At 40.8% G+C, this 25135-nt stretch overlaps 1 protein-coding gene across 1 annotated transcript in view; it reads right to left on the reverse strand.

The window, feature by feature from the left end:
- The window catches only part of PLD5 (phospholipase D family member 5), a 456985-nt gene that overhangs the window by 186285 nt on the left and 245565 nt on the right, over nt 1-25135 (reverse strand). Inside the window, exon 4 of the mRNA XM_075540593.1 lies at nt 2281-2392. Within this exon, the coding sequence (XP_075396708.1) occupies nt 2281-2392 (112 nt within the window). The remainder of the gene's footprint in view (nt 1-2280; nt 2393-25135) is intronic.

Genomic DNA, 25135 nt, shown 5'->3' on the forward strand with positions numbered 1-25135 from the left:
ATTAGCAGTCCAAGAATCTATGAGGCTTTAATCTGTAGCTTATAATGTAAATGTACTTCAGGTCTTTTTTTTTTTTTTTTTGTACTTCTACTGGCTTTCCAATCACCGGTTTCTTTGGGAAGTAGGTTAGCAGACCTATTTTCTTAAGTGTCTCTGAGTGAACTTGAATCTCTTCCCCTTCAAGTGTGGGCATCCTCAGATTCCACAAGCACTTAGGCTGTAGTCCCTTAGTATCTTTTAGTGTCAATTTCTGGTTGAGTTTGCAAGATCAAGTTTGAGTTATGGCAAGGGGCAGACTTGTGGATATGTAAATAAGCAGTAAAAGAATTTTTAGCTCCCTTTCTCTCTTTCTAACTCACTAGTTTTTTTTATCCTTCCTTAAAAAAAATCATAGCTAAAGGAGATGCACGTATGTTCCATGGGAAAATTCATCTGCAAATACAAGCATCCTCAGTTAATCAAAAGTAACCCATTCCTAAAACTGTGTTGAGTAATAACACATTTTTCAGATAGTGGGAACCCGATTTCATTTCTTAACTGTCAAAGTCATAACACATTTCTAACCTATGCTGATTGTATCTGTCAAGCCACTGAAATAGAATTTCTCTAGTTATTCAAAAATATCATGCTAGGTTCAAACAACTTTGTGAAGCTTTTCAGAAAGTAATATTCTCATCATTTTCCTTATGCTTCAAAACAATTGTGAGGATGGTGCAGGCCTGGGAAGTGTTTGGCTTTGTTGTGCATGTGGTCATTATGGGTTGGAACTGGCTTGATGGCAGCTAACAACAAGGACAACAACAACAACAACAACAACACGAATATGCATGGCCACAGGCCCATGATGATGGACAGCTCAGGTCTTCTATATGTTTGTGTCTCTCAGCATGCTTTATCATTTCCAAATGTTATTCTTCGGAAGAAAAGACCACGGAAGCTTCCAAAAGGCTGTTTCACATAGAAATGTGGGGACGATAACCAGCAAGAACCTATAGCAAGTACAAAAGGAGGAAGACAAAGGGCCTTCAAAAAGTCTTTGGAACAATAGAATGACAAGGTAACGGAATCCTTCCATGAACCTTTGGAAGCTTCCTCGTGTATGTATGTGTGTGCATGTGCACATAATTGAGGACGCTTCCGAAAATTCACAGCACAGAGTCCATTACCTTCTAACTCCACTTGTCCAGGAACTTTTGGAAGCACCCTCGCATTGCATGTACGATCCTACTCATAGGAAGCATGCAGTGGAGAGCAACGAAACCTCACGGTGGTTTCCAGGAGTGCAGGGGCACTTCTATGCTGTCCTCTGGGGCAGCTAGGAGTTGGCATTTACTCAGTGGCAGTGAGCTTGGAGGGTCTTTGGAGAAGTGGTGGGAGCTGGGAAAGGAAAGTCACTGCTTAGGGGACACTGAGTCTCTGTTAGTGCTGGTGGCATAATTTGGAAACGGATAGTGGCTATGGTTGTCCAATACGATGAAAGTAACCAGTGTCCCTGAATCTGTGCATGCAAATATCATTCAATTGGCAAATGTGTATCTTATATATAAATAAAATTGTTACACGTATAATTATGCTAAAATGTATGTTCGCATAATAAGTTTTTAATGCACATCAGACTTAGAACACAGGCTGAGAGTTGATGCCACATATGAAATGGTCCCCCTCATTTTCCCTTGTGGACCTCAAACAGTTTGATCCCCGATGGGAAGTTTCAGCCCAGATAATGAATGCAGGTTAACAATATTTACAGTAAACAAAAGTATTTAAAAGAGAGTGTAGCTAATTGAAATTACAGTAAAATAAGAAATGCACTTTCACACTTAGTCTCCATAGTGTCATGAGACGGGCGGCCAACTTGCAATATAATTAATGTCCTCCCGTGGCATTGTCTTAGAAGTCAAATATCAAATATACATGTCTACTATATTTTTAAAAAAATGTGATGTAAGAGGAAGATTTCCATTTGATGTTTGTTCCAATGTTTGTCCTAATGAGAGGTAGTTCATTGCTATCATCATTGAAATGTTCAGAGAGGGAAAGAATTTTCCTTTCAGTTATGTGCAGTAGACTATTTTGCATAAACAAGTACACATCAAGACTACTTAAAATACTGATCATATTGATAATGAATCCTCACATTTAATAATTTTATTCAGGCTAGTTTCTAAGGAAAAATAAGTGTAGAGTGAAATATTTTGATTATAAAGAAATTTTATAATATTTTAAAGGTCCCCTGATAGAATATCTAATGGTAGAGTAATATATCATCCTTGGCCTTACCCTTTAATTTCAAGGCTTCTAATACCTTTGACTCAGCAGTTACATCACTCACTAGCTTGATTTCAATATTTTGTGAAGTCAGTTGGAGCAACTTTTCAAAAAGGCGTTGACCCTGGAAAAAATATTCAGAGACAGAGAAAATCAGAAAACCTACATGTTTACCATTCCAGTAGGTTAGAAAAAAAACTCATTAAAAGCTAATGTATTTATTCAAATTTTTAAAAGAAAGCATTGCAACAATTGGTATTCATGGAAGATTTATTAAATTATTTCAAGAGTTTATATGAGCACACACAAGATGGCTAAATCTCCTTTCTCTCAGGGTTGCTCTGTAATTGAACAATTATTATGATAATAATTCCAAGTCTATAATAAAAATCACCCTCCTTTTACTTTCTCATGAACTCTGAATTTATTTACATATGAAGAAGCAATAGAAAATACTAAACAGTTGCATTTTGGCCCAGTGAGACCTGAATTCCAGCTGCTTTTCCAATTTACAAACCATGTTTCTTAATCTCACTTATGTCCACTTTCTTCCTTTGTCATATGAAGATAAAATTAGTATTTACTTCAGAAGTATTTTATTAGGATTAAAGGAGTTATAAAGAAGCATTTGTTAATTATTCACAATTGTGGAGCAAATCATGGCTATTAACCATTGATTTGCCTGAATCCCTCTTCCTGTTTAGAACTTGTTTCATTGAATTCAAATAGTATTCTCTCCAGTGATTTATATATCTTAGCCCAAAGTCTTTCTTACAAGCTTCTCATAAGTAGGTCAGTTTTTACAGTAAACTTTAATCTCAGGGAGATTGCAAACAATGGAAGGTCATGATCATAGCATTATCCAGGTATATGAATGGCAACCATTTCCCCCTTTTGAATTTTATACAGACTTCATCTTCTTATAAACTCAAACAATTTCTTTTACTGATTTTTTTTAAGTTCTTTTCAATTTGGCTAAAATTTCAATGCCTTCAGGTACCATGCAAGAAATACTCTTGGGCTTTAAAGACTTCTGATCTTGCTTGGCTAAGAAGGCACCATTAATAATAGTGCATCAGAGGGGCTCAATGGCAAGAGGAAAGAAAGGAGGAAATGTAGATGCAGAGCAGGGACTTATGAAACTTAACTTTAGGAAGCAGAGATGATGACTCAATAGCCTAAAGCTTGGGATCTTCATTCCTGTGTTTGGAGGAAGGAGTTGATATTCCCTTCCTAAGGCCAACAGTGGAGTCATTGGGCGGCACAAATGGTTAACCAGCTCAGTTGCTTCATGAAAGGTTGGTGGTTCAAGTCTACCTAGAGGGACCTCGGAAGAAAAGCCTGACAATCTACTTTCGAAAGATCACAGCCACCGAGAGCCCTCTGGAGCACAATTCTTCTCTGACACTGGGAGGTCACCACGAGGTGGAATCAACTAGACAGCAGTCACCCGTTTTACAGCTAATAGGAAAGAGGAGCAGATGCAGCTAAATTCCATGGCTCTTGTGAATGGAGTAGAAATGGCATCTAATGCCATGCATAGAAGTTTCCTTCGACTTTAACAGACTGTGCTGACCAAAGTGGAGGCCAACACAGGCAACCAAATTATTCTGCACATCAGAGCTTGCAGGCAGTGTCATCAAGAACCAAGTATCCCTATGCTGAATGACATATGAGTGCATTAGTGTGAACATAAACAATTAGAACACCTTTAAAACAAAAGTTGATGGGAGGAGAAAAGAGACAGAAGAACAGTAAAGAAGTAAAAATGCATAAAATGCAAAAAAAGAAAAGAAAAAAAGAAAATAATTAGGGCAAAGAATGCACAGATGTGCTTATACAATTGATGTATGTATATGCATGGATTGTGATAAGAGTTGTATGAGCCCCTAATAAAATGTTTTAAAAAAAAGAGCTGTAAGAGTCCCCAATAAAATGATTTTTTTAAAGAGAAAATAATAAAAAAAAGAAGTAAAAATGCTGATTTGCTGATTTTGATGTCTCTATACATTTCAACTTGGCTATGACTATGGACACCTGGTGGTGTATGGTTATGTGTTGGGCTGCTAACCACAAGGTCAGCAGTTCGAGACCAACAGTTGCTCTGGGGGAGGAAGATGAGGCTTTCTGTTCCTGTTAAGTTAGCCTCTGAAACCCACAGGGTAAGTTTTATCCTGCCCTGTAGAAACCATTATCAGTTGGAATTGACCCAATGGCAGTGAGATGACTAGAGAGGGACAGCTTGACTATGGAGGTGCCAGGTATTGTAATGTGAGGAGAGATCTTACTGAGGAGCTTTGAGACTCTTCTGCAGAGCGATGTCAGAATCACCTTCATCAGCCTTAGTACCTGAGCTTTAGCACCAGTATATGCCTGTAACACGACCTTAAAGGCACATCCTTGAAGGCACAATGGTGGCTTCCCAGCCCAGATTTCTAGAGGCCAGATCCATGACAGCATACAATCAGTCACTGTTGTATGTATTTATCCCTTTTATGCAGACAAAGGGCTTAGTGAATATTTCATATGTTCTGCAAGGCTCCGTCACTAGTGGACCAGCATTTACAAAAATACATTTATGTTTGCTCCAAAGTAACAGAATATATATTTAGCCCAGATGAGAGGCTTTCTAACCTGTATGTATTTCTGGTTCCACATCTTAAATTTATTCACACCATGTTATTTTTATGAGTTTTAAAATGATTAGAATGAATGAAAATGGAACCCCCAAATCTATATACACTTGCAGACTGTCATTAAATGAGGTTTATTTTTAGTCTGTGCTGATTATTTACACCATGGAATCTTAAGATTTTAAATTATATGGCGTCCAGTAATGAATTCCACCATGGGCTTGGGGTGGAACTTCTATTAAATCCCTGCTTCAGTATTTTCATTCCTTGTCCACCTACATTTCCTAAGTTGTTCAAAATGTAAGGACTTCCACATGTCTGTACTTCTGTGTACAGATGTGTCTTGAAGCCTAGTACACCCAGAACTAAAGTTACTCATCATTTTAAAAAATAAAGAAATAGAAGAAACTCCTTGATTTTTAAGTCACGTCTCAAACAGGTTTGACAGGTTCAGTCAGGTTTAGTTAACTAAACAAACCAAGAACAGACCCAGAGTTGAAAAATCCAGTGATTTGAAACACTAAGTAGCGTGGGAAAATGCCAGGTCAAAGCCCTGGAATGGGTGTCGTTAGTCCTCTCAGGCCTGAGGCTTGGCATTGGATTCTTGCCAGACCTGGAGAGCAGCACCCATCCAGTAAGGCATGGCTGACCAGCATCTTTAAGGTGGACATCATCGTTTTGGGTACAATCAGTTAAAATAAAGTTGCCTGCTGTATAATGCACACACTGTTTTTGTTTCCTCAGAGGGAGATTGCGTTTTTCGAGGCAGGCTGACACCCATACTTTTTCCTCATTCTAGTTATCATTCTGGCGCACCCACATTAAAACCCAAATGAGTCTATACTTGCCTAGCTTTGTGGGCCATATCTGAACTGGTTCAAAGTCTCGTGTTAAACATCACTAACTTAAAAAGTTGTCCTTTATGGTGAAGAATATTAGCCAGTACTTGAAACTTAAATGAATCTCTTTGAAGATAGTCAATGGCTGAGGCATGCTGACCTACTTGCAACCAATTTCTCATGATGTCTGCAAAAATCTTGTGCCAGACAGTGTGGTCTTGTGGAGGAGGTTGTAAACCAAGAATAGAGACGTAGCTCTTTCCCTTTGTGACCTTGAAGAGGCTGCTCCAAATTTGTTTTAAGGGTTGAATATTTTTGTTCAGATGGAAACTGAAGCGAAATATCTCCTCTAATCTCCATCTTCCCCTTTGTGGAGGAATCTGCAGGGATTCTCAGAACGCAGTTTGGAAACCACTGAGCTGTACTCCTTTGCACACCGAGAAGGAAACTAGCAAGTCAAGGTTGAACCCTCAAAGTTCCCGGCTAGGTGGTGCAAGTGGTCAACATGTCCAGATACTTAGTGAAAAGTTGGAGGTTCAGTGCTACACAGAGATACCTTTGAAGAAAGGCTGGCAATCTCCTTCCCAGAAATCAACCACTGACAGTCCCATGCAGCACAGTCGTACTCGGCCACACATGGGCTCACCACGAGGTGGAGTAACTCAAGGCACTGGTCTGTTGGTGGAGGCCTCAGTACATTGAGATTTCTCGCAAGCGGAGAATGGCATAGCTGGAGGATACCTTAAAGGCCAATAGTCTACCAATCTCTTCATTCCTATGTGAAGTGCTGTAGTCCAAGGAAACTAGTGACGTGCTGGTAATCACACGGTTTTCCAGTGACAATGTTAGATCTAGAACCTATAACATTCCTTCTGAGTTAGAGCCGTTATCTCCAGGTGACTGTTCTATTAAGGTAAAACTGAAGAAAGAAGGGTATTCTGGAAAGAAATGACCCTCAGCTCCAATCTACTCAAATCTCCCAAGGCAAGCAGAAGACACGGCTTATCAATAGCCATGCTCTGGGGGAGTCTAGGTGTCTGCAGAACCTTTCATTGTAGCCTCATATTAGTGTCCCCGGGCTCCCTGTCTTCCAAGCAGCAGGTGCTGAGACGGTCTCCCTAAGTCTAGGCCACGAATGTGAAGTGTAGAATGGGAGAGGTGCTTCCCCATTTGCCTTAGTGTGGGCCACTAAACACTCTAATAGTAACTGGTTGCACTTCAAGTCCTGAAGGGAGAGGTAGAAGCCTTCAAAAAGTCAGTGAAGCCGTAGAGCAATAACCTTGAAGGCGCCCAGCAATAAGAGAAAATGCTTGAACGTAGCAGGCACTTGATGACAGTGACCTCCGAGGAAGGCGGGGCTACAGCTAAAACACAACATGAGCATTAAGCACGTCCATGGACGGCTTGAGAACAGAACAACTTAAAGATTCATCTAAAAGACATAACAGATGAATAATAGCTGGGTAAGGTGAGAAAGAGGCCAAAAGAACGTTTGCAAATCACAGAAGAACAATTGTCCCTGGTGAGGAAAGACACAAATCGACATTTGAAGGGGCAGTTAAAGATGGAGGTCAAGGTGACATACTTGGCACATTATGTAAAATTATTGCATATTAACAGTAAAGAATAATTCTTACAATATTCCGCCAAACAACGATCAGCGTGGCGTGGGACTTTGCATCTGTAATGCTACACTAGAACAGGGCTCCTGGAGAGGAAGGGGCAGGAGACTCCGAATCCCTGACCCGCTTAAGGAGATGGTATCTGCCACGGTGGACAAAAGAGATATTTGCTGATGTAGATGGATTTAGGGACTTCGCTTTCTATCCATATAGTACATCTGAGAAAAATATTCAAGGAAGAACCTAACTCAACTCTAAGTAACACTCATCCCATCCAGGAAGATCAGGGGAGAAGGGAACAAATAACGAGCAATGGCCACATGAGGCACACGTGTGTTTGATGAGTTGCTAAATGGGGCTGCCTGAACGAGGAGGCCCGTTACATGGGGGTCTATTGGACTCCAGTATGTGCATTCTGAATGGGGGTCATATCACTCCATGGGGAGAAAATTAGTTATTTTGGGGTAGAAATTTGACTTTTTAGGTATCAAGCACAATATACAACATGCATGGTATATCAGTGATATTAAACTTTCACGGATGGGGAGGCAACATTAGGAAAAAGGCACCTTAGGAAAGTACTAATGAAAAAAAGTTGGGCAAATACTGGCTTACAAACAACACTATAAATAATCTCAGTAAAAAATAGATTAAGGTTGAGGGAAGGCTTAAAACGAAAAAAAGCAAATCACTATTATATACCCACTCCCAGTTAGACTCCAAAGTCTAGGTCATGATGCAAACACAGTGTTACCAGAAGAGGAGGAGGGAAAAGAGAAGGAGGGAAGGAAGGGGAAGGAAATTGGGCAGAGGAAGTGAAAGAGGAGGGGGTGGGGGGTGAGGAAGGAGCTCAGATCTGTGGAATTGCTTTGCTCCAGACAACACAGTGCTTTGAACCCTAATGGCTGCACGCCAGAGAATCTAGGACCCAGCAGATAGAATAGAGCGGGGCCTTGGGTCAAGATAGTAGGTAGGAGTTGCTACTTATGTCTTCCTTACCTGTTCCCCACCTACCTTCAGGCCCAGCACCTGCTGCTAGCCCAAAGGCTGGGAAGGAGCCCACTGAAAGGAGCAACCCCCGCTGGTCTTGCTGGGTTCAGAACCGAATGCTAAGTCTGGAGTCTAGCAGCTGCCCAGAAGAGGAGCTCGGTAACCTGGGTTGCAGAGGAAGAAGGGGAGGTAGGTAACTACTGCAGCCTCCAGGGCCCGAGTTCCTCCTAAAGTCCTTCCTACTGTACGATGGGGTCCCTCCAGGCTGCTTGAGTAGAAAGGAGCAGCTAATTCCCTAACCTCCAGCCTTTTCACTACGCCCCCACCCCACTCTCCACATCACTCCGTGACAGTCCTGGCCTTCTCAGAATTCCCTCAAAGCTGCCTCAGTTGTCTCTTTCATATGAAGTAGGTCATGGGATTGGCAGGAGGCCTTCTGGAGACCCGGCTGCTGTGTTTGTGAGCTTGATACACACAAGTGTGGGGGCTCTGGGGCCAGGAGCTGGATATAGGCAGAAAATCTTGATGAATGCATAAAATAATTGGATGGTAGTTGTTTCATCATTGTTGCACATGCAACATGTTGACTGATGAATTGTTGATAGGTGAGGAGTAGGGGCACAATGGTGCAATTTATGCAGCTGTGACAATTTATGCAGCTGTGTTATACACTTGTATAAACCAAGCAGCATAGAAAATCAATCTATAAAGCAAAAATTAACAGATACGTTACTACAACACAAAATACATCTTTCAAAGTTAAGTAGACCTAAGAGAACATAAATGAGGATACACACAATTTTGAAGTATTATAACTAAACGTGGAAGAAAAATGGGGCTTTCTATTCTCATAAAGGGTTATAGTCTTAGAAACCCACAGGAGCAGTTCTAACCTTGTCCTATAGGGTCTTGATGAGTTGACCTTGACTCTGGCAGGGAGGGTTTTTTTTAAATTACTAAACTTGATTATATGCATGTATTTAAATGTATTTCTAATCCTATGTAACAAACATTCCTCAAAATGTTTGTCTACTTCATAAATTTTGAGCTGAAACTATCTCCTGCGGTCACAGTTAAGCCAAATAACAAATTGCCTCATAAAATAAGTAATATTACCAGTGAGTACTGTGTGTCTTTGAAAATAAAAAATCTATATGAGACTAACTGATCAGAAGTTACTCTAAAGCAGTGGTTCTCCACCTTCCTAATGCTGTGACCCTTTCATACAATTCCTCATGTTGTGGTGACCCCCCCAATCATAAAATTATTCCTGTTGCTACTTCATAACTGTAATTTTACTGCTGTTATGAATCAGGTGACCCCCAAAGGGGCTGTGACCCACAGATTGAGAACCGCTGCTCTAAAGCAAAGGTGGACAGGTAAGGGATCAGGGAAACCAGACTACTGAAAATGAAACTATCAAAAGGGAAATAATGGAAGAACAAACATATGAAAATGAAACTATCAAAAGGGAAATAATGGAAGAACAAACATATTGTAAAACTGTAACCAATGTCTCTGCTAATTTGCTGTGTAAATTTTCACTGAGAACACAATACTTGTTATTTTAGAAAAAGTAAAAATGGGTGCATAAGCAAATGTGGTGAAGAAAGCTGATGGTACTCAGCTATCAAAAGATATAGTATCTGGGATCTTAAAGGCGGTCATCTAGCACAGAAGCAACAAAGCCCACATGGAAGAAGCAAACCAGTCTGTGTGATCATGAGGTTTCGATGGGATCAGGTATCAGCCATCAAAGACTCAGAACAAAACCATACTCAAGGTGAATGGTGGGGTGGTGGTTGGGGGGTAGGGCATGGAGAGGAGACCCAATGCCCATCAGTAGACAATTGGACATTCCCTCACAGAGGGGTCAAAGGGAAGAGACGAGCCAGTCAGGGTGCAGTATAGCACTGATGAAACACACAATTTTCCTCTAGTTCTTTGGTGCTTCCTTTCCCCCACTATCATGGCCCCAATTCTACCTTACAAATTGGATTAGACCAGAGCATGCACACTGCAACAGATAAGAGGCAGCAACACAGGGAAATCTAAGATAGATAAACCCCTCAGGGCCAACAAGGAGAGTAGAGATACCAGGAGGATTAGGGAGGGGTAGGGGAGAAAGGAGAGAATCAATGACAAGGATCAACTGGAACCCCTTCTCAGCGGGACGAATAATGGAAAGGTGGTTGGGGGTGATGGAGGACAATGTAAGATATGGAAAAAATAATCTATAACTTATCAAGGGCTCATGAGGGAGGGCAGGCAGGGGAAGAAGGGGGAAGAAATGGGGAGCTGATATCAAGGGCTCAAGTGGGAAGAGAATGCTTTGAAAATGATGATGGCGACATAGGTGCAAATGTGCTTGACACGCTGGATGAACGTATGGATTCTGATAAGAGATGTAAGAACCCCCAATAAAAGTATTTTAAAAAAAGAAAACATAAAAATCTATTTTTGTGCAAAATTTATAAGATTCTGTCCAATAATTTTCATTAGGAAAGCATGAATGAAAGTTAAAATGAGACACTCTACAGCATGCATTCTCTATTCATATCCTAACAAATTTAGAAACAGACCATTAACAGGAAACCTGTCAGGTAATTCTTTCCTATTTCCATCCTTTACTATCCTCCATCTAGGTCTCCGTACAAAAGAGAATGTGGGAAACAAGAAAGATTTCTCCCAAGTTGTCTCCCCCAAATATGTTAGATTTAGGACACTGCTTGCAGCTAATGGTAAAAGTTACTTCCCTTGGGGCAATCAGTCACCAGACTACACAGTAGGCCCTGCTCCCTGCTGCTGAGGACAATGTGTTACTCCTCCCTGAAGGCCTACAGTCATGGATTTGGTTCCTGTAGGTGGAGTTTACACCCTACTGATAATGGTGCCAGGGAACAGGTCAAACCCGCTCAGTTAGGCTGCCATCCTGAATCTAGAATCCGCGATCTTGCCACATGTGTACCCCCAATCCCTCCTCTTCCTATTGTGTGGGTACCCCTAGACCACCCCCTTCCATTACTGTATCACCTATAGCACAACTCTTTCCTGTGACGTATGTCCTCACCTGTAAATAGGGGGCTTGCCCGTCCCCAGAGAATATAAAAGCCTTGGTTAGCATTAAATCTCTCTCTCTCTCTCTCTCTCTCTCTCTCTCTCTCTCTCTCTCTCTCTCTCTCTCTCTCTCTTTCTCTCTCTCTTTCTCTTTCTCCATGTGGATCACCAAGCGGGGCTAAGGTGAGCATGCTACCATGAAATGTGTCTGACTCCATTATTTCAATCTCTCTTTTATCTCTCATACTCTCTATGACTTTACTCTAATCATTACTTATTATTGCTGTACAATTGTGCCTACAATTGTTGATGTGCTAGGAGCAGGCTTCCCCTGGCAGGAGAAAGGAAAAGTGAGCCTTTGTATCCTTGGGAACACTTTTAATATTGGGTGCAATTCATCCATGTTATGAAAGAAGCAATAGCTGCTGCCATATAAAATTTTATAACCATAAACATCTTCGGATTGTAAAAAAAGAACACATTACACAGTCACAGAAATCATATTAACAAGGTAGAGGCATAGGAATCGGTAGAAACAAGGGAACTTAAGAAAGAATCCAGAAATGGTATCTATGAGAATTTAATCAAAAACAAAGAAGACATGTTCATTGTTGGAAAAAGAGAAAAGTGCTTATTCTTGCATCAGTGAAGGCCCTTTATATTATCCCACATATAAAAGTAAGCTCTCAGAATAGGTACGTGTCTGTGAGATGCAGATGACACTATTTTCTGGATGGAAGTGAGGAGTCTTGAAGCAATTGATGAAGAATAGAGACTGAAACGTCCAGTATGGGTTGTGACTCAATGGGAAGAATACTAAGAGCCTCACAACTTGATCAACAGGCAACCTCACAGTAAATGAAGAGGAGATGGAGGTAGTCAACTATTTCATTTTACTGGAATCCGCAGCAGTCAGGAAATCAAATGACACACGGTAGTAGGCAAATCTGCTGCAAACATCTCTTTGAAATGTTAGAAAGCAAAGATGTCACTTTGAAGAGACTAAGGTGTGCCTGACCTAAATCATAGTATTTCTAATAGGCATGCACACTGGACAATGAGTAGGGATGACAGAAAAAGTGATGGTTGTGAATGAGGGGGCTGGCTAAGGATACTACCTACAAGGGCAAGTCAAAAGCATTGCTACACAGTCATAGAAGCCATGATTAGACAGATTTACCAAAATGTGAAGCTATTGCTTTTCCACATCTGCTCCATCTAGGTCTGTACACGCCTGGAGGTGGTGTTTCCTGAAACCTTTTCCCAAAGAACTTTCACTCTAGATTTACACCAGGTCAAAATGACAGTTTTGGAATCCCGAGGGAATAAAATCATATTCCTTTTTAACGTGCTCTGAGTTTTAAGAACAAAACTAATAGTAGAACACTAGAGGCAGGACTAGGGCTGAAGGGTAAGTTTCCTAACACATCTTTCGTAGGACAGTCTCTGCTCCTCTCAGAAAATTAACAGGTGCATTATGATGGAAAACATTTCTCAGCACAGTTTTCCTGGCCTTTTCCTCTCCAATGTGGTGTTCCAGCTTGAAACTACATACTAATAATCCTACATGGTTGACCTGTGTCCTTCATGAAAGTCTATCAAGATTACACTATTGAAATCTCAGAAAGCAGTCACCATACTTTCTAAGCTGAGCTCTGCCTTGAATTTAACTGGCCCAGATGCTGGCTTAAAGTTGAAAACGAAAAACTAAAAACCATGTGAGAGTCCAATTTCAGTAGCCTTGGGGTGGGGGACATATTAAGCAAGCTATAGAAGGCTGGATACTAGCCCCAGAAATATCAAGTCTGAATTTCTGGAATCTGTACATGTAACCTTAACTGGAAAGAGAGTATTTACAGATGTGGTAAAGTTAAGGATCCTGTGATGGGCAGATTATCATGGATTATCTGAATGGTCCCTAGATGCAAGCACAAGTATCCTGGTAAAAGAGATGCAGAGAGAGATTTGCCATGGAGGAGGCTATGTGAAGATAGAATAGAGAGAGATTTGAAGATGGTGACCTTGTAAATTGGAGTGATATAGCAATAAATAAAAGAATGACTGCAGCTACCAAAAACTAGAAGAAAGGTCTTATTCTTCTCTTAAGTGACGGGAAGAATCAGGGTTCTGCTGACACCTTCTGAGTTAGTTTAATGTGCCAACCTGGCCGATAAACACATGTGAAGGGCGAAGGGATAAATGGCTGTGAGCCTCGCCATTTTAGTTCTTGGGTCCCTTGCTTTCTGATGGTCGAACCAAGGTGCAGCTGCGTTAGCCAGTTCCCTGCTTCAACTGACAAGGCTCACTTCCTGTAAGACATCCCTGAGGAGAAGCCACATGGACCACCCCGATGCAGTTCATTCCACCATGCAAGGGGTGGACATAAACTAGCAAAAACAACATCTTAAGTCACATCTTACTTACAGCCCTGGGTGCTGGAGCAGCTGTGTGGAGACCCCTTCAACGCTAAGATATTTACACATTCACTGACTCAGCTTTCCTCCTGCCGTCGACATCATTATGTATGTTTTGTGAGATGGAGGAGGACTTTGTGGATTGGGGTTGGACATATGTGTTAATGGGTTAATGTCAGACTTGTGGGCTTGGGCAGCACTGGACTGGGATGTTTTCTTGATGCGCACTTAAGCTTTATATAAAAATCTCTCTTATACATGAGTTTCTGCGGATTTGTTTCTCTAAAGTACCCAAACCAATACACCTTCCTTTCAACCCAGTGTATCCAATTTTGGACTTCTGGTTTCCAGACTGTGAGAGAATAAATTTCTGTTATTCTAAGCCACAAAAAAACTAATATACAAGCCTAGATATGTAGAAACAATAAAGGGAATAAAACAGGAATATAGAATTACAAAAATAAAACGTCGATCAAAACTTCCACAAAGATTTGAGCTGTAGATTTGGAATGAATAGTTTCTATGCAAATAAATATGCAAATGTGTTGAAAATGGACAAGAAAAGGCCAAGCACAATAAAATATGAACAAAGCATAAGACTAGACATAGGTCAGAAAAACAACCTACCTGGTCAATAAGTATAAGGAGGCTCTGAAACTGACCAGGAGTCAAAGGATGCCCAAATCAAAGCCACAGAGATTTCTCTTTGAACTCATCAGACAGTAGTAGAAGCACTTCCTCTTGTCAGCAATTTGAGGAAAAACTACTGTCACGTATTGCTTCTCTCTATTTATTAGTCTCGCAACTTGAACCAACCCCAAAGAAACATAAGCGATAAAGTGTGTGTGTCTGTGTTTAGGAATTTATACAGAAAAGTGTCTCCGGTATGCTCTCATTCTAGGGAGCACTGGCGGCTCCGTGGTAGAGCTCTCAAAGGAAGAGATGGAGGAATACATGTTCCATCAAGAGACTGATGCTGGAGAATCCCAAAAGCAAGCGGGAGCGAAGCTGGAGCAGTAAGTCGGGGCATCTTGTGAAGGGTTTTATGTTTGAAGAGTTAGAACTTCACCCTGAAAGCAACATGGACCCTCACTAGAGGACAAGATCTACTTTTTGTTGTGAAAGAGAATTCTGATGGAAAATTAGAGAAAAATCGGTGTAGGGCAAGACTAGAGACTCAGAGTGAAGCTAGAAGGTTGTTGGGTATTTTGTGAGACAGAATATAATCTGAAAAAGTGGTGCCAATAACAATAATAATAAAAAAGAAACCCAAAAGGTTGAATTTCAGGGTTGTTTTTACAAGACAGGAGAGTGAATAACTGAATTGATCTTGGGATTCAGGGAGATCGTGCCACTGGGACCAGGGGCTGGGGTTCAACCAGACCCACAATATGCCCGAGGAAAGTCGGGTTGTGCAGCTGCAGGCAGATGACGGAGTGCGGGTTGTGGGTTGCAACTCCTGTCTGCCACCAGAGCTCCGTGTTTGGCTCCCAGCCAGTGCACATCAGGCGCAGCTGCCATCAGTGGAGTTTTGCATGCTACTGTGATGTTGAATACGTTTCAGGAGAGCTTGGTGATTTACTTCCGACTATCATCCAGGGGAACACGTGAACGACAATGATCTGATCCACAACTGATCACAGCAGAGGAAAAGGTCAGGTAGCAATTCATTCCATCATGCCAGGGGTTGACATGATCTAGCAAAAACATCATCTTAAGCCACGTCTTACGGCCATGTCTTCTTTTAATGACCATCTTGACATCGTTAGTGGAAATCGGTCAGTTATTGGTAATTGACGACAAAGGATTACAAGCTTGATGGCAGCAGAGAGAGTCTGCTGCAGAGACAGACTTGCTGTCGTGTCAAATCAGTCACTAGTAACAGGTTCTACCCCCTTACAGGGATTTAATTATTCGGAACAGTTCATCATCAAGGCATTGCTTAATGTTAGTTATCTCAATTGTGTGCCTTATGGGCATGCACATTGCCTCCCTTGCCAGGGACAGATGAATAGACTCAGCATGGAAATAAAGGGCCTCAAAGTAGCAAGGAATGAATAGCAAGACATTTAATAGCAGGACCGGGGCGTTTATGACAGGGTCGCCAGCAGCTGGATTTCTGAAATAGAAAATAGCCTTGCTCCAGTGTGCACTCTGGAGGCAAGAACTAGGCAGAAAACTGTATCTCAGCACGAATTTTGAAGTGTCTGGAAAGATGCGGGCCCCCAAATCCTTCCCCATTCTCTGGGCGATGAAAGGCAAGGGTCACAGATGGAACAAGAGAGGAACAGCAGGCCACGACAGACACTGCTACATTCATCGTATCTCACGGAGATGGTGACAGACTTCCTTTAAGACATCATTCTAGCAAGATCCAGTGCCAGGAAGTCATCGTGAGGATGATTTTCACATGCACGCTAAGACTCCAAGGTCTTAGGTCAGGAGCTCATACTCCAAACCTTCAAATTCTATCGCTGAGAATTGATGGTGAGAGAACGAGGAAAATGAAAACAAAATGAGAGCGCTTAAATGGACAATATGTGTTAGGGCTTAAATTTCTGAGCACTCAGTTTGCAAAAGGCTATGGTCTACATGGAAGTCCTAAATCTGTTTATGACTCTACATAAATTCAGCCTCTGTTGAATCCCCTCTAACCATTAACAGCATTGCCTTCAGGCAGAGTGCATTGGATAGTGGATTATTGCCAGTTCCCAGCTGGTTAGGGAGAAGAGGCATAGCCCTTAGGGACCTTCCTGCGTGTGTCCTTAGTGGAAATGGGGGTGCTAGGATCCAGAGACCACGAGTCTCCTCCTGACTGCCTTGGTTTGAGGGCCTTGAACCCATCTCGTAAAGCTCTTCTGTCTGTCTGTTCTCGAGTCTAGTCCTGACTGTAATTGTAATGTATTGATCTGCTAGAATCATGCTTTCAGGACAGCTTCCTCTGCCCTCCCTTGACGCCCATTACAACCTCATGCTAATGGCTTCCCTCATCTGGATGCTGTATCTTTGTCTTGCCTTTTCTTGTTTAGGCCTTAATAAATGTTCTCCTTAAATGATATTTGATATGTGGCATCTCCTTCTGTATCCTAAAACAAGGATTACAGAAGAGAGTGGTTATGGAAATCTGCCACATTTTATATTACACACTCAAAAAGATATGGCTATCAGTGCTTCAAATAACATGGAAAGGTATTTAGCTGTGATGTCCATTTCAGAGTTATTTCTAGATGTTTCATATAGTATTAACTGTGTGAAAATATGTTGTTAAAATGTTTATAGATATTTCTATGCAGCCCTTGGTGACCCAGCCCATGCATGGTACCATAGACAAGTGGGACTTTAGACTCTGTCCATTTGAAGCATGCAGCATACTTCATGGGCCGCACTGGAAGTCTCTGATTTGGAAACCCCCCTAAGCCACAAAAGTAATATACTGATTTAGTTTAAGTAGCTTGGAAGAATATCTTTCAGTTCATAATTTATTTGTGTTATATAATTGAGTTGAAAAGGAATAATGGAGGTTAAACTCTGTGAATCATAGTGTTCATGAGTTTATAGTCAAACTCAAACCAAACTCGCTGCCAGTGAGTTGATACTGACCTACAGTGACCCCCTTATGGATACAAGTTTTTATCAGGATAATGATTTTTTTCCTGAAGATATATTGGTAAATAAGTAAGAGCACAATCAATATTACTCAGCAGTTGGGGAAATTGGACTTCCAACTGGTTCATACGGGTCTGGCCCCCTGCCAGGAACTTGCATTTCCACCTTAGACATATTGAGTCAGAGCCTACATTTGGACATCTTATGAATTACCTGGGAATCTAAGTGAATCATGGAGGATCTTGTTAAAATATAGATCTTGATATTTGGGACGGAAGTGTGAATTCTCAGCAGGGGGTCAAACCAGAATGAACCAGTTTCAAGCCTTGTAGTGAAATAGAAGAATGGAGACGTAGCAATTTTTTATTAAGGAAGAACAGGAGTGGGAGAGACCTAAAATCCACAGGAAACAGTCAGCTCTGTGGAGCAGAGATGAGCAGAGGCCAAATATCACAAGATAATCCCCCAAATGTTTCTCTCATATCCTGCACTACCATCCCATATTTTAATAATTGGCTTATCTGTTTCCTTCACTATACTCTGAGTTCCACTGGGATAGTGAGTATTGCTTATTTGATTCTGAATCCCCAACAAGTAGCACAATACTTCAAAAAATATTCGTTCAATGAAGGTACATTCAAGATAATTTTGTTGCCACATTTCAAATGGAATAAGACCAATTTATAAGCATTCAGGAAGCAATTATTTTGTGGGGCAGAGAAAAGACATTAGCTTGAAAAGGAGGACACTCTCTCAGTAAGGTTATGTCGTTTTTTATGCTGACACAGAGTTCTACTAAAATAATATTTAGCTTTAAGATTAGAAAGTTGAACAATCAACTACTGTACTAAGTCAGCCATAATTGTACTTCTTTCTCTTCTGCCTGCATGCTAGACAATAAAGCTACAAGAATAAACAGGAAGTGGACTATAACATTCAGAAATATGTGACATTTCCATATAGAAAATGCTACCTAAGAGAACAAATGGAATAAAAAGAATTAAATCAAAACAGGCAAAATTAGATCGTTAAATTGGGTTGGCACAGAACAAAAAAATCATATCAATGTGAATAAAGGGGAGTGTGAAGGGGAGACCCAAAGCCTATCTGAAGACAATTGGACATCCCCTTACAGAAGGGTCACAAGGAAGAGATGAGCCAGTCAGGGTGCAGTATAGCACTGATGAAACACACAACTTTCCTCTAGTTCTTTAATGCTCCCCCCTTCCCGACACACCTGCTGTCATGACCCCAATTCTACCTTACAAATCTGTGTAGAACAGAGCATGTACATGGGTACAGATAAGAGTTGGAAATCCAGGGAATCCAGGGCAGATAGACCCCTCAGGACCAATAATGAGAATATTGATACCAGGAGGGTGAGGGGAAGTTGGGGAGAGAAAGGGAAATCTGATCACATGTAACCCCCTCCCTGCGGGATGGACAACAGAAAAGTAGGTGACGGGAGACATTGACCAGTGTAAGACATGAAAAAATAATAAAAATAAGGAGCTGATACCAAGGGCTCAAGTAGAAAGAAAATGTTTTGAGAATGATGAGGGAACCAAATGTACAAATGTGCTTGACACATGGATGTATGTATTGATTGTGATAAGAGCTGTATGAGCCCCCAATAACATGATTTAAATAAACAAACAAACAAATCAAGCAATTAATTAATGAATTTGGTGGAGAAAGGAATCACCTTAAAATTCAAACATTCTTATCAGCCTGAGGTGGTATAACATACTGGTGCTCTATCTTGGCAGCCCAGTGGAATCACCCAATCATCTTTTAAAAAGTATCAGAGTCACCAAAGCTCCTCAGGTGATTATGATGGGCAGTAATGGTTAAAAACTAACGTTCTAGGGAAGGAAGAAAGAAAAGAAAAAATATATATACAATTTTTTTTGTTTTTAAAAAAAACCTTTTTAACCTCAATCCTGAAGAGTAACCATAATCTGAATGGCAGCCTCTTAACTTCATTTCATAGCAGGTGAGATTATGATGGACTGCTATTATTTCTATTATAAGAGTATGCAAAGTAAGTTTCCTCTTAGTGAAGAAAAAATTTAAAAGCATATAAATCAAGATCTAGCACCCTCCAGAAAGAGCCTGGTGCGTTGGGCTGCTAGTCAGCTACTCTGTGGGAGAAAGATGAGGCTGTGTGCTCTTGTAAATATTCGCAGCCTCAGAAATCCTGTGTAGGGTCACTAAGAGACCAAATCAGTTCAAGGGCAGTGGGTTTTGTTTTTTCCTTTGGTGGTGGGTTTCTGCAGCTCAGACTCCTTAACTCTATTTTTGAGAATTCATTTTAGGAAAATGAGCAAATGTATATGTATTTCACCTAAAGATATTCATTGTAGGGGTGGATATGGTAGTTACATACTTGTTTGTCAATTTGAGAGGATTAAAAGTAAAGGGGTGGAGTCTAGCCTGTCAATCAGAATATAGCCAATGAGGCCTCTGTGTGGGCATGGCCTTCTCCTGAGCAGTTTGGGAACTCCTGCATTTTTCTGTGGAGGCAGGACACACTCTCTCAGTTCACTCCCTGTGAGACATCCCTGTGGAGAAGACACATGGAAAGAGGATGATGGAACTAGACCTCTGGAGCCAGAGAAACCACATGGAGAGTGCTTCCAGCACTGAGATGCTTACAACACCACTGGATTCACAAGACTTCCCACACACTGCCCTGTGATCATGATTTTCCTGCATTCGGCATCATTGTATGTGTTGCATGAATCTGAAGAGGAATTTATGGATTAGTATCAGACATATGGGTAATATCAGACATATGGCCTCGATCTGGTCTCGGTTGGGACGTTTTTTCCATATTCAATTGCTCTAGTATATAAAGCTCTTTACTATACACATGAGTGTCTATGAATTTGTTTCTTTAGTCAACCCAGAATAACACTGTGGATGGAAAAAAAGATATTTATTGTAGCAGTATTTATATGAAAGCTTAAAAACCTGTACACAAAAACTATCACAATACTAACATAAATTAAAGCATACCTAGGTAAATGGAAAAACATCCAGAATTCATGGATCAGAAGGCTTAAGATGTGGACACTATACAAATCAATCTATAAATTCAATACAATCCCTATAAAAATTCCATTGAGACTGCTTTTCAGAAACGTAAAGGCCAATCTTCATTTTTATATAGATGGGAAAATGACTACAAGTAGCTAAACCAATCTTGGAGAAGAAAAAGAAAACCAAACGATTCACACATTCCCATTTCAAAGCTACAGTACCTAAAATAGTTAGGTAAAATAGAATTGAGAATCCAAAAACAAATCCATACATTATGGTGAATTGGGTTTTCGAAGGGTTCCAAATTCATTAGGAGGGGGCAGGGGAAAGAAGTGTTTGTTCAACAAATGCTCTTGGGAAACGGAATTTCCACAAACAAGAGAGGTTCAAGACCGGTGTCTCGTACCATACACGATTCAAATGAAAATGGAGAAAGGACCTACATATGAAAAATACAACCATAAGATATAGGGGCAATTATGGGATATAGCTTTATCAATGAATTATCAGGCAGGGCAATAAAAGCACAAGAAGCCAAAGGTAAATAGGTAAAGGAGATCTCATATGGGAGCCACTCTTGTGTATGTGATAAGGGTCTAATATCTAAACATATAAAAATAGTTGTATAGCTCAATGACAAAACAACAAACAACTCAATGAGAGAAATGGGCAAAAGATTTAAACAGAAAGTTCCCTAAAGAAAATATTAAAATGGCTAATGAAGGAGCACATTTCTAGGTCATTCAAAAACCAAGTCAAATTCACTGCCAGCCAGTTGATTTCTTTTTATAGCGACCCCACAGGACAGGTCGGACCGCCCCTGTGGGTTTCAGAGTGTAACTGTTTAAGGGAGTAGAAAGTGTGTTTTTTTCCCCACAGAGTGGCTGGCTTTGAATTGCCGACCTTGCAGATCGCACGCAGACCAATGGGTAACCACTCAAGTCATTAAGGATGTGCAAAACAAAACAACATACCATCTCACTCTCATTAGAATGGCAACGATCAAGAAAACGGAACACAAGTGTTGGCAGGAATGTGGAGAAATCATCCAAAAGTGCAGGGGATTTAAAAATAGCACCGTCATTGTAGAAAACAGTTTTGTAGTTCCTAAAATATTGAACATAGAACTGTCCTCTGTGGAAGAAGCACACCAGCCTGTGTGATTATGAGGGGTTGAAGGGATCAGGTATCAGGCGTCAAAGAACAAAAACTCATACCAATGTGAATGAGGGGGAGTATGGAGTGGGGACCCAAAGCCCATCAGTAGGCAACTGGACATCCCTTTACCAAAAGGTCTCGGGGAGGAGACAAGCCAGTCAGGGTGCAATATAGCACCAATGAAACATACATCTTTCCTCTAGTTCTTTAATATTCCCTCCCCCCCACCTTTCATGGTCCCTATTCTACCTTACAAATCCGGCTAGACCAGAGGATGTGCACTGGTACAGATAGGAACTAGAAACATAGAGACTCCAGGACAGATAAACCCCTCAGGACCAGTGGTGAGAGTGATGATACTAGGAGGGTGGAGGGACAGTGGGGTAGAAAGGGGGAACCGATCACAAGGATCAACATATAATCCCCTCCTTGGGGGATGGACAACAGAAAAGTATGTGAAGGGAGACATCGGACAGTATAAGATTTGACAAAATAATAATAATTTATAAATTATCAAGGGTTCATGAGTGGGGAGCGGGGAGGGAGGGGGAAATGAGGAGCTGATCCCAAGGGCTCAAGTAGAAAGCAAATGTTTTGAGAATGATGATGGCAATAAATGTACAAATGTGCTTGACACATTGGATGTATGTATGGATTGTGACGAGTTGTATGAGCCCCCAATAAAATAATTTAAAAAAAGTAAATCAAGAGTATAAAAAAATTTTTAATTAAAGAAAGTGTCCTATGACTCAGAACACCCAATGAATGCTAGATGAAATGAAAGCAGAAACCCAAAGAAACCAGTGTTCACATAAGTGTTCACTATAGCATTTTTTACAATAGGCCAAAGGTGGAACACCTGAAACATCTGACTGGATGAATGGATAAACCAAAGGTACAAGTGCTCCTATTGCCAGACGTCCTTGAGTTGCTTCCAAGTCACAACGGTCCCTCGGAACAGAGCAGCATGACTTGATAGTGTTTCTTGGCTATAATCTTCACAGATTGGACCTTTTAAGTCTTTCTTCACTTTATATTCACATAATGGAATAGTACTCAGTGGTAACGAGAAACGACGGCTTGATACAAGCCACAACATGGATGGACCTCGGAACCATCATGTTGAGTGAAGTAAGCTGTACAGAAGACAGAGTCCTGGTGGTGTACTGGTTAAATGATTGGCTGGTGGCTTAAGCCTACCAGCATTTCCTTGGGAGAAAGATGTGGCAGTCAAGTTTCATAAAGAATACAGTCTTGGAAACTCTACGAGAAAGTTCTCTTTTGAGTCAGAGCCTGCTGATAGTAAAAGGTAAATTAAATGATCTCACTTAGATGAGATAAGCATGTGAGTTTTAGAGATTTTTAACTATTTAAGGGATTAGTAAGTACGGTCTTTCCCCCACAAAGTGGCTGGTTTTGAACTGCCGAACTTGCAGATTTATAATTATAATCCCAACTCACAGCAACCCTGTGAGACAGGGAAGAATTGCCCCTTGCATTCCCAAGACTGTAACTCTTTATGAGCAAAGAGAGCCTCATCTTTCTCCCTCCAAATAACAGGTGAGTTCAAGCTACTAACCTTATGGTTAATAGCCCAACACTTAATCTGTGGTTGTTGAATAATTTCGTGTCAGATTGAATTTGTATTGCAGTATAGGAGTGGAGACCAACCTGTCAATCAGCTTACAGTGTGATGCCTCCCTGGGGGCGGGACCTTCTTAGAAGAAAGAAACTGGTACGTGTGAATGCTCTCCCTTTCTGCCTCTCAGCCTTCCTGCTTGCTGGGACTCTGCTTGCCTCCAGGGATGCCCCCTGTGGACTGCCCATCCCGAGCTGTGGGCATTCTGCCATGTTCCCACCAACCTTGGGTCCATGAAACTGCACCCATGGCCTGTGACCTTCCTGCTTCACCGTTCTGCATCATCAGCCTGTAGCTATGTGAATCTGAGGAGGGCCCTGGCTTGCATCAGACTCATGTACCTGAATTGGGCTGGACTGACATGCTTAATATTAGATTACTTCTTGATATAAAGTCTTTTCTTACACATATATGAGTGTCTCTGGATTTGTTTCTCAAGTCTAACACATAGCCCAATACACTATCAGAAGTGGAATTAAGTGAAGGAGATGGAGTTTTTGCTTAAGAGGCACTGAGTTTATATTAATGGGGGTGGGGTACCTCAGAAAAAGATAGTGATGATAATTACACAATATGAAAAATATAATCAAAATCAGTGGATTTTACATACAGATATTGCTGAATGTTTTGATATGTATGTGGGGAGACTTCAAATAATTCATGGGAAAATGGAATGAAATTTTTCCAAGAACTTTTTGAAGCCCCTTTGTCTTTACCATAAAAAATCTCTAGTGAATTATTAAAAAAAATAACAAACAGTATATACAACATTTGAGAGTAAATATCCCATGGAAGAAAAATAAAAATGAAAACAATTATCTTTGGTAAGTTCCATATTTATTGTTGTATATATATTATCTAGCTATATTTACAAAGCAATCACATAAAATAGGTATTACTACATTTGTTTACCAATAAGGAAATTAAGGTGAAGAAGGGTTATGGCATTTTCTCAATGTGGCCACTGATACTAAATTTTTAGTCAGGACAAATCAATCCTATGTCTTTTCCACTACAGCACATAACTCTTTAATAATGACACGAATTTGTTTTTTCCTGTAAAACTAAGCCCTGAGACTGAAAATAAACAAGATAGCTGATTCTGAATTGAGTCAAATAAACAACCCCAGTATATCTAGACTGGAGTTATCAGCTATTTTCTATTAAGTGACACTCTTTGAAGATCGTAATGTAACAATTTCATTAGACTGTTTGCCAGGTGTTTTTTAACCAAAGATTTCTAAACAGAATGGTTAAAAGGCATTCTTTCGCTAAGGGAAGCTTTGAGAATTAGCGTTGGGGGAGGGCAGTGAGATGGTTAGTCCGTTGGTAACCTCCTTAAAGAGGGACAGAGCTGAAGTTGCTGAATGAGTGACATTAGCCACGAACTGCTTGAACAGATGGGTGAGGGCAGGGGTGTGTGTGTGTGACTGTATGCCTTGTCTGTGTATAAAGACTCGCCGTTCATGAGTCAGGTGAAAACTAGGGATCCACAGACAATGGTAATTTGCCTAACCTCTCTTCTAAATTCAGAATTCTCCTCACCTTTAAATTTAATGCAGTCTGTCAGCTGCTCATCAAAAGTTGAAGGTTCTGGCAATCTACTTCTGAAAACAAAACAAACAAACAAACAAACAAAAACCCCAGCCGCTGTGCACCCTGTGGAGCACAGTTCTAATGTGACACAGATGAGGTGACCGTAAATCAGAATGAACTTGATGGAATTTTTATTCGTTTGTTTGCTTTTTAAGTTTACATAGTGATCATCCCAGTTTCTAGCACACTGTAACACCTTGATAGAAGCTCATTGCTTGTTAGGAAGATGAACCATCCCGAACTAGATAGAGTTGCAGTGTGCATACCA

Source organism: Tenrec ecaudatus, chromosome 1 (genome assembly GCF_050624435.1).
Source record: "Tenrec ecaudatus isolate mTenEca1 chromosome 1, mTenEca1.hap1, whole genome shotgun sequence".
Lineage (NCBI taxonomy): Eukaryota > Metazoa > Chordata > Mammalia > Afrosoricida > Tenrecidae > Tenrec > Tenrec ecaudatus.